This window comes from Danio rerio, chromosome 10 (assembly GCF_052040795.2).
Source record: "Danio rerio strain M-AB ecotype USA chromosome 10, GRCz13ab, whole genome shotgun sequence".
Classification (NCBI taxonomy): domain Eukaryota; kingdom Metazoa; phylum Chordata; class Actinopteri; order Cypriniformes; family Danionidae; genus Danio; species Danio rerio.
This window is the reverse complement of record NC_141030.1, coordinates 37,101,554-37,112,208: the sequence shown is the minus strand read 5'-3', so window position 1 is coordinate 37,112,208 and position 10,655 is coordinate 37,101,554. Positions and strand designations below refer to the sequence as shown.

The 10,655-nt window shown below is 34.4% G+C and overlaps 2 protein-coding genes across 3 annotated transcripts in view; one reads left to right on the top strand and one right to left on the bottom strand.

Moving 5' to 3' along the window:
* The window catches only part of mdh2 (malate dehydrogenase 2, NAD (mitochondrial)), a 181,365-nt gene that overhangs the window by 48,763 nt on the left and 121,947 nt on the right, over positions 1 to 10,655 (bottom strand). The gene's annotated exons all lie outside the window — the stretch shown is intronic.
* c2cd2 (C2 calcium dependent domain containing 2) overlaps positions 755 to 10,655 on the top strand; it is a 43,345-nt gene continuing 33,444 nt past the window's right edge. For both annotated transcript variants that reach the window (XM_087271016.1, XM_087271017.1), the window contains exons 1-3: positions 755 to 1,793; positions 3,002 to 3,097; positions 3,292 to 3,411. In XM_087271016.1, the coding sequence (XP_087127142.1) occupies positions 1,524 to 1,793; positions 3,002 to 3,097; positions 3,292 to 3,411 (486 nt within the window). In that variant the 5' untranslated portion in view covers positions 755 to 1,523. The remainder of the gene's footprint in view (positions 1,794 to 3,001; positions 3,098 to 3,291; positions 3,412 to 10,655) is intronic.

Genomic DNA, 10,655 nt, shown 5'->3' with positions numbered 1-10,655 from the left:
AATATTGGATTGTATTTCAAGCGTTTAATTTCTCTAAAATAAAATACTTAAATAAAAATACTTAGTGCTTTTAAAAATGATTACATTACTTGTCCATAAATGATAATGTCCTTAAAGTGATGATGTATTTAGCAAAATAAATAAATAAATAAAAATACGTAGGATGTGCACTATTTCTTCTCCTTCCGCGGCACTTTTTATTGCCATTTTTAATGAAAGTAATGACTTATGCTTTAAACCTCTAATATATATATATATATATATATATATATATATATATATATATATATCTTAGTACATCAAAGGTCTCTAACAGGATTCACAATTGAAACCTTTAAACAACTGAAGAGTGAGTGCATCCACATTTTATTTGCATTAGTAAATCATGATAAACGGTTGTAAATACGATACTTTGAAATACTTTTATTCAACCAGTCCACATGCACGCCCAAATCGCACAATTTTCATATTCAAACACTGCAAAATTGCGGTATAAACAAAGAGACGCCCATTGTTCATGTGTGTAATGAAATGGAATAATGTCACAAGACCTTTGTCTTTTTGTCTACCAGGCATAAATTTCCAACACAGTGATATAAAACATAACAAAAAAATCTAATTTGGTAAAATAATTTATACGTTTTTTATATCAGTATTATTCATCTACTCTGTCTATATACAAAAACATGTGTTGTTTATTTTATTGTAAAAATGCAGTAGGGACTCTTATTTTGTATCGTCTGGTGACGACTCTGTAGGACTCCCGAACCTCAGTGCAAAGCTAATAATAATCCTCGAAATCAGCGGTGTGTCGCACACATCCACTCTCTTTCCGTCTCTCCTCTTCTTACACGCCCAGGAGGATGAACAAACCCGTTAGAGGACTTGATTATGGCACTTAATATTACTTTTTTGAAACTCTTTTCATTGTTTTCGGTGGCTCGGCTAATGTGATGGTAACGTGGCTCATCAACGCCGGGGGATTTTCAGGAACTTTTCACCTCGGGTGCTCCGGATCTAAGCTTTTATCATTTAGATATATCATTAAATTGCACATAGATGTCAACCATATGTGCAACATTTCTAATAACAAATATATATTTTAATAGTTCTAGGCTTTGTGTCCGATAAGGGACGATTTATCCGGTTAAAATCTCGCAGATTGATTCAATGACGCTACGTTTACTGTGATCTAGCTAACGCTAAACATGCTATTTGATCTGAAAGTAGGTTTGCAGATGCTATAATGTTACACATATCTCATTTAATATATCGTAGTTTGCATTAAAATAGATGTATCTGTCGTGCTGCTTGAAGTGAGATTTACGATCCGCAATCCACCGCTCGCATGTTTTCACCCACCCTCGGTGCGAACTTTCATTTTTGCTGTTTGTGGAGGTGTTTTAACAGCCGATAATTGTAGGAAGGAAAGTGTCGTTGTTGTGTTAGGATGCGGAAGGGTGAGGAGCAGAGCTGAGGGTAAACATGTTAAGGGTTTAAAGCATGTTAATGGCTCGGTGATCATGTCGTCAATGGAGGGTGTTTTCTCCTGGGTGGGAGACTGGCAGTGGCTCTGCATGGTCACTCTCTTTCTGGCCTCGGTTGTCACTTTGGTTGTATACTTGGTGCTGTATTTTTCCAACGAAGCTCATGATGGGAAAACGCATCTCAATCATGTGGATTCAGAGGAAGCTGATGGGATTTTATGTTGGGTGCTTTCCTTGAAAAACTGGAGGAGTCAGTGGAGAAGAGCCTGGTTTAGGAGCCTCAACGAGGAAGCTTGTAGATCACAGGTGAGATTGTTGTTGATGTTTTTTTAAACTTGAAAATGGTTTTTATACGTATGGGTTTAAGTGAAATGTTTGTTTATTATTGTAGCATTTCATCCAAATAATAAAAAAGTAATTTTGAACATTTTATTTCTAGAGAATGACAGTTTTCATTTGATGTGAAACAGTATCAGAGTTATTTGGCTAAAAATTAGTGTTGTGTTGCCTAAAAATGAACATAAACATCTCATAATGACAGCATATTTATTTATTATTATTTTAAACGTGGAATAAATCTCTTTGATATTTTCCTCAAGATTTTAATTTGCACTTTTGGGATCCTGGACCACAAAATATTGTTGCAATAGCCCACATAACTTGAATGGGTCAAAACTGTGGATTTTTCTTCTGCAAAGAAGGATTTAAATATAAAATAAAGATCAATTTCCATCAAGATGTTTAGTAAATTTCCTAAATCAATATTTCGTAAATATCAAACTTCATTTTCTAATTGTAATGTTTATTGATATAACTTGATTTAGACCACTTTAAAGCAGATTTTCTCAGTATTTCTTTTTTTTTAACTTTCAAATTCTATATATTCAAATAGATCCAAATATTGTCCAATCCTAACAATTCGTACATTAATAGAAACCTTATTCAAGCTTATTCAATAAAAATGACACCTATGACTGGTTTTGTGTGTCCAGGGTCACACGAAATTATCTAAATTAGGCCTGCACGATATTGAGAAAATTTAACACTGTGATGTTTTTTTATTCTGCGATTATATGTTGCAATATGAATACAATTTCACTAAATATGTTGAATAACTATTTTGAAAGAATTTATCGATTTAGATTGATTGGGATGATTCTGTAGGGGAGTGCATAGGCATAAAATATAATAAACAACCTACAAGCACAGATAAATATCTGTGATATAAAGATCTGAATTAAATAAACCACATTTTATTGTTTTCCAGTAAGTCAAATTGTATTCAGTTACAGTAATGAATTAATGAAATATAAAATAATACTGCATAGTCTTTGTTTTATAAACATTTCTATGAAACTGATAATGTTAATAATTTGTCAAAGTTACAAACGTTACAATTTCTTATGCCTGAATGCTTTAAAAAAACTCACAGTCACAAGCCGCGATATGCGATAACAATGTTAAAAACAATACATTGTGCAGCACTAATCTAAATGTTTTCCAAACTTTATTAGAGTGGGATTCAGCTGACCTTTGAAGATGATGGTGTCCAGTCATCAGAACTGGCTGTGGACCAGATTTCAAGCTTCACAAAAACACGGGGTCAAAAGGTAGGATTGTGCTTTGAGCATTTACACATACTAACCTATATGTAGAAGCCATTTTCACCCCCAAGCCTATACATTCCTCTCACTTGCTTGCATGAGTTGTATTTGATTAAGATGAATCAATGAATAGAAGTGTTCTGAATTTTTCATATATATATATATATATATATATATATTTATTTATTATTTTTTTCCAGAATGTTCTGTGTCAAGTGGTTGGAAACAAGCTGCAGTTTTCCCTCAGCGCTTTCCCGAGCTCGACGACTTCACAAACCCCCTTGAGATACAGTGTCAAAATTTCTCCACTTCATCTGCAGGTAAACACTGGCCTATGTTTATTCTGCTCTTTAGTGTTACTTGAGTGTTCTTGGGTAAACGCAGAGCTACGGTGTATGTATAACCAATTGTCAAACAAGACAGTCATTCTTTGAACGCTTCCAGGAATATTGGCATTAGTGAGGCGGATGATCCAGTTTCTTTTTTTCCTCTTGGAGTAGACAAGCATGTCCTATTGTGGTATTCTCGGAAAAGTTTGTCCCGTGGTTTGTCATCAAAGTAAATAGTTATTGTAGTCACATGGGCATAAAACAACACTACGCGCATTTGTACTGTACTTTCAGTTTGAATGGAAATGAATCTTGTGAGGAAATTAAATGTAATCTAATGCAACTAATAAAGATCCAGTATGAATAGAGATTTAATAAAAGTGTTTTTTTTGTAGATATTATGTATAAATTTTTGTCTATTTATTCCTATTTCAAATGTGGCTTTATCTTTAAAGGTTTAGATTCAATATAAAAGCTGTGTATTTTCTGAGCCTACTGATTAGATGTGGTTATAATTGATTAATTCATTAATCATTCAATTAATTATATTAATCAATTATTAAAATGCTGCTATACAGGAAATTATATTTCGGTTTAATTTTTAGCTTCATTTCCTTGTTAGCATGTAGTCATTTTAATGTTTTATCTAATTTATACAGTTACTATAGTTCATATTTATGTATTTTTTTCATAAAATTTTTGTCAAATTTATTTTAATTTATGAAACTAAAAATGTAATCTAATTTCAGCAAACATAAACAACACTGCCTATATGTTTAAAGTTATATAAGGCTTATAAGAATGTGAAATAAATGCTTTTGCCCTTGCATAAGGTGTCCTATGTGCTCATAAGAGATCTGACACTTCATGCACCATCCCAAATGCATTTGATTTATAGGGCGTGACTCACTCTGCTATTTTATTCGCCACGGGAATCAGATTAAGTGCCTCGGTTGTGAGCGCTGGCTCAATGTCCTGCCTTTATTTTAATCACCGTTAATATGCTTCTGAAATGTGCACGTGTATTTTTACTGGGACATCCTGACCGGAATTATTCATGGAAAAAGCTTATACCTCTTGGACGGAGAGTTAATTTTAAAAAAAAACTAACCTTGGAAGTCATTTCAATGTTCAGAGCTGCAGTTTATTCTGCTCCGCAGTGAAGTTGACAATGCATTGTGTTTAAGAGCTCACACAGGCTTTGCTCAATTGAATTACAGCTATTTTTAAACCAATAAGTTGCTCGACGACTCATTGTAGTGCAGCTCCTGTTTTAGCCTGTACGTGCATTGAGTGGATAAATGCATTTAACCTGTCGGGGAAACCTCACATTTTCAGATTTCAGTATTCTGTTAGAGGGCTGTTTCATTCATGTAGATGTGTTAGCAATATATATATATTTTTTTTACAAATTTTTATATAATTAGATAAAGATTATTTAAAAAAGAGAGTTGTCCCAACTAATATGTACAGTTAGAAAAGTCAACAATGCACATTCATTCATTCAGTAATTTTTTCTTTTCGGCTTAGTCCCTTTATTAATATGGGGTCACAACAGCGGAATGAACCGCAAACTTATCCAGCACAGGGCTCGAAATTGCGACCATTTTGGTCGCATATGCGCCCGAAATTTTATCTATGCGACCTTAAAATATATTTGGGAGCATTTCTGCGAGTGCTTAAAATTGTTATGTGCGACCAGTTTTTACTGTAAAATGTTCACCACATGCGCGGATTCGGGAGAAATTCACGCAGAATGCATCTCTGCACTTGCAACGCGAAACGCAGCGCTCGGGAATGGTTTAAAACAGTTGTCATGTCAACTTGCTTCAGTAAACAAATCCAAGTCCGTAACGCGTGCCCCGCCTTCACGCTCTTCTTGTTGGCCCACTGCTCTAGCACTGAACGCGAATGATTGGTTAATATCAGCTGTCAATCACTCAGTCAGCGCTTCTGGCTAGGGATGACAGAGAGAGAGAGCTGTTACCGAGAAAAATTGTAAAGCGCTGAAGAGGAGAATGAAGATAACACTGACAGATTTTGTTTTAGAAACCATGACATCTAAAGTTATAAATACTGAAACATCTTAGTAGTGATCATGTGCTAAATGTTAATCCACTATCTACACTTTTCCAAGAGTAGAAGACTTCCATTGGCTTCAAGTCCGCTATAAAAAGTCTGTGGGATGGAGTTTTCAGGTAACTGTTTGCCACATCTAGCACGAGAGCTTCTGTTTAATCTCTTATATAATCGCCAGATGCTGTCCGCCATGCAAGGGACAGCTATATGTCAAATTGAACACCACGTACACTATCGCGAACGGGCTTGCATTGAGTAAACTAATAACGCTACTCATAAAAATAAACCGGTATTGCTATTAACATGTATGCATATAATAAGCTACAATCTGTGTCAAAAGCATTAGTGCAATATCAGACAGTACTTGTGAGAACAGCACAGTTATACCGTTAACAGATTCATTTAAGTGCGTGCAGGGCAGGTGAGCGCTCCGTGTATGCTTTTGCTCACTCAGTTCTGTTATAAAAATCTATTTTCTTGTGATAACGGGATTTCGTTGAGACATATTTTCCTCACGCTTGCATTTATATATATATATAATTTTTTTTGCTTGTTAGTTTGATAAGTGTTGATTTCAAATACAATAAATATGTTTGTATAAAACGTGTAGTAACGGTGCTCATAATTGGTGGGTGCGACTAAATTTTGTCTGATGCGCCTAAATGTTTAAAGTTAGGAGCACCGGTGCTACCAAGCAAAAAGGTTAATTTCGAGCCCTGCAGCATATGTTTTTTTACATAGCAGATACCCTTCCAACTGCAACCCATCTCTGGGGAAACATCCTTACACACTCATACACTACGGACAATTCAGCCTACCCCATTTACCTGCACCGCATGTCTTTGTACTGTGGGGAAAACCGGAGCACCCAGGGGAAACCCATGCAAATGCAGGAAGAACATGCAAACTCCACACTGAAACGCCAACTGACCCAGCCGAGGCTCGAACCTGATTAGAATGATTCTAGAGAATATTAAATCATTTGCATAAAAAAACACCAAATTTGAAGCATTGAAAAATACTTCAGAGCAAAGATGCAAATGAAACAACCAGTGCTTTACTGTCCTAATAGTAAACAGTCACAGATATTGAAAAGGAAAATGTCAAGTAACACTGTTGTCTTCATCATATTAATAATTCGATAAAATTAACATTTATAAAAGTTATACATTTTAAATTATGCTGTTTCTTTTGCCATGATGCTATTAGCTCCTCTGAATTCTCTTACAGTCCTTAAAAACATGCAAATTAAGCTTCTTCTTTTTTTGTTAATCTATAATGCCAACTCAACATTGCTCATTCTGCAATGTAACTACAGTCAAAGTCCTTAAAACACATGCAAATTACACTTGTTTTACTCTGTTATGGTTACAACTCCTGCTCAACTTTAATACCAGCTCAACATGGCACATTCTGTGATGTAACTACAGCCAAAGTCCTTAAAAACACATGAGCAATTCCAAGCATATGTCATTTAATGTACAAAACATGTTATATTTTTCTATGCCATATTTCTGTGGTTAGTTACTCTGGAAAATATAAACAGATCTTTTGATATAATGTTAACATATACTTTCTTTAGCCCCTTTCACACAGTGATACCGGTAAATATCTGGAAAATTTCCGGAACGACTTTACCGGTATATTCAAAAAAGCGCTGTTCACACAGGCGAGGACGTTACGGAAATTTTCCGGAAAAGAGCATTCACACATCCATTCCAAAATACCGGTAAATTCTGACATCATTCACCACAAATGAGCTTTAAACGGCTGCGCTTGTATTTGTAAACATTTGACTAAATTACAAACTGTGGATGATCAATATTGTGAACAACTTTCGCAGGATCACTTTCTCATGTCGAGATGTTCATAATATGTGGGTGTGCAGGTGCTCACAGGCTGTTTCAAAGGCACACGCAAAGCTTAAAGGTAAACAAACAACGGCTTATCATAAGCATCTCATCGATGATTATTTACACAGTTGGCATAAAGAAGAACATATAAACGTGATCTGACTAACTTCTAGCAGCTAAATGTGTCTGGAAAAATATTCAAAGGTTTTTATTCTCACAAACCGAGCGGACGTAAATGCGTCTGACTGTTGTGATTGGCTAAAGCAGACGTCTCACGTCAGCACGTTCTAGACGTGCACGCGCTTATTACGGTAATCTTCCTTCTGCATTCACACAGCGCAGCATTCCGGCAAATTGCCGGTAATGTTACAACTTCTCTTTCCGGAAAATAGCCAGAACGAATTTACCGGTATTTTCAAAAAGGGCCTGTTCACACATACAAGCTTTCCGGAAAATTGAAAGGTCTGTATGTGTGAAAGGGGCTTTTGTCAATTTATATGTTGAGTTTTTACTAGGGATGCACCGATATGGATTTTTTTGGCCAATACTGCTAACTCTTTAGGCTTGGAGGACGATAGCCGATATATATAGGCCGATAATTATACATCTTTTCATAAAATCATTTTATATTTTTATACAGCAAACTTCATAAAAGGTTGAACTGCTCTTATAAACTGAATAGTCTATACTCAAAGCAAAAAAGCTATTATTTCAAAATTGTAAGGTGATTATATAGACCTATATTCATGATTTCACATAAATCATCAGCATGCAAAAAATAAATCATTTCCTTTTCTTCATAGCAAATTAACATGCCACTTGACTGTTGCATAAAAATAATAGGTTAAATAACAGAATGGGATTTAATCAACAAGCAGGTTAAATATATTTTAAACAAAATAGAAATGAAAGAGCTAAGGACTGAAACCAGCTCAAATGTTCTTGATTACTGCAAATGTCACATCCATAATGCTGGAATTGCTCACATGCAAATTACACTTGTTTTACTCTGTTATACTTACAACTCCTGCTCAGCTTAAATACCAACTCAGCATTGCACCTTCTGCGATGTGACTTGCAAATCCGCACATGCTGAAATAATATATAGTGCAGCCCTGATATATATACTTCATGATCGTTATTGTTTACATTTTTTCCACTTATTTAAATGTCCTTCTATGTTCTTGTGTTGTTATGTATATATGCATGGATGTATTACTTGTGTGGTTGCGCACACTTGGCGAACAAAGCTCATTCTGATTCTGATATTGCGAAAACACATACATCATTTTAATATTTCAAGATACCTCTAGTGAAATGTAATGTATATATACTTTCATTATGTCTGTGTAGGTATTTTAGGTAGTATTTCTCATTCTTTGCCAGATACTCCATTTGACACTTTTAGGTACATTCAGTTTTTTACTACTTCCGCAATGTCAGTTTATTTTCAGTTTTAGTTCAGTAATCCATTAGGAATTTTGAGTGGGATTGCACATTGTGAAGTTAAACCTTAATAGACTGAAAGTTTTTCATTTGCTTGTTTGCTTTGTTTTTAGGGCCCATGACTGTGAGAATTGAAGTGTATTTAAACCATTAGTGTATAGTGTATAGTGTATAAATTATAACATTTTAACAAAGATTGTTTATTATTATAATACAATTAAAACTATGCAGTGTTATTTATTTACATTCGATTATTTAATTTCTGTACCTGTACCTGACTCATTACAGAAAATCATAAAACAATCTTACAATAACATCCCGATTTATGTAAAATGATGCATGCTTTCCAAATTGAGCTATTTAAATTATTGGGTAAAATTCTATTAATATATATATATATATATATATATATATATATATATATATATATATATATATATATATATATATATATATATATATATATATATATATATATATATATATAAACACACATACACATGCCATTGCAATGTCAGTTGTTTTTCCAATATCATGCATCCCTAATATACACTATGTAATTTAAAGTCTGATGCATCCTTTAATTAATTCATACATTTTTTAAGATTTATGAATTTCAAATTTTTCAAACCTTATTTAAAATACTGTCATGTTTAAAGGTGATTGCATTCACATTCTGTCCTTCGTTTCTGGAGGAACCCAGGTGGCTGCAGAATTATTTTCTAGCCATTTCTCTTGCTGGTCAAGGCTGGTTACTGGAAAACTCCCAGCGGTGGGTTTTGTATAACAATATATTTGGGAGTTTTGTTTCTGTACCAGAGGTCAGTGCACTCTAGAGCCCACAGCCGTATATGAGGTGGTGAAATAACTCTTTTATTGTGACTCCATGGGGTCTAACTTTTGGCATGGTTTACAAGTACTGTAAGCAAATATCTTTGCAGGCTCAGACTGAAGCCGATCGATTGAAGCATTTCCTTTGTATGTAAATTGCATTGTAAGTTAGCAACTAGTTTATTAGTTAGCTTTTTTAGAAATGCACTTGAAAGCATTGCATCTGACAGGAATTTGGCTTCCTGTCATTTTTTTTCCTACTCATTTTTCCTGAGTTGGTTCTCCAGAAATGTAAAGCTGTCGTGCTTGGACATGACAGCCCATTCCTCCGTGTGCAGTGGGCCCTGCGGCTCAATGAGCTGTTGTGAATATGAGAATGCTCTGGACCCTTTGTTTATTGTGAGTTTGAAGTAGGCAGTGTGCGTTATGTTCCGCTGTTTGGCCGCTGTTCATTTCTGCCTTGCTGATTTGAAGCAGGAGCATTTGTTGTTTAGTTAATAGCTGATTAAGTTAACTGATCTGTCAGCTGTTTGTTTTAGTTGGTCATTCAAACACCGTTTTTCTGAAATTGATTGTATACAGATACATGTTGTGAGCATATAATAGTTGAATTATTTATCGCAGGCTGATAAGGGTAAATTATTGTACTCTGTTAATAAATAGTTTGTCTTTTTGTTGCTGTTAATGAAATGTACTGGACATTTATGTCTAAAGCTTTATATGTATACATGTACAGTTAAAGTCAGAATTATTAGCCCCTGAATTATTCGCCCCATGTTTATTTTTTCCCGTTTTGTTTAACAGAGATCAGATTTTTTCAACGCATTTCTAAACATAATAGTCTTAATAATTCATTTCTAATAACTGATTTATTTTATCTTTGCCATGATGACAGTAAAGATTATTTTGCTAAATAATTTTCAAGACACTTCTATAGAGCTTAAAGTGACATTTAAAGGCTTAACTTGGTTAATTAGGTTAACTAGGCAAGTTAGGGTAATTAGGCAAGTTTTAGTATAACGATGG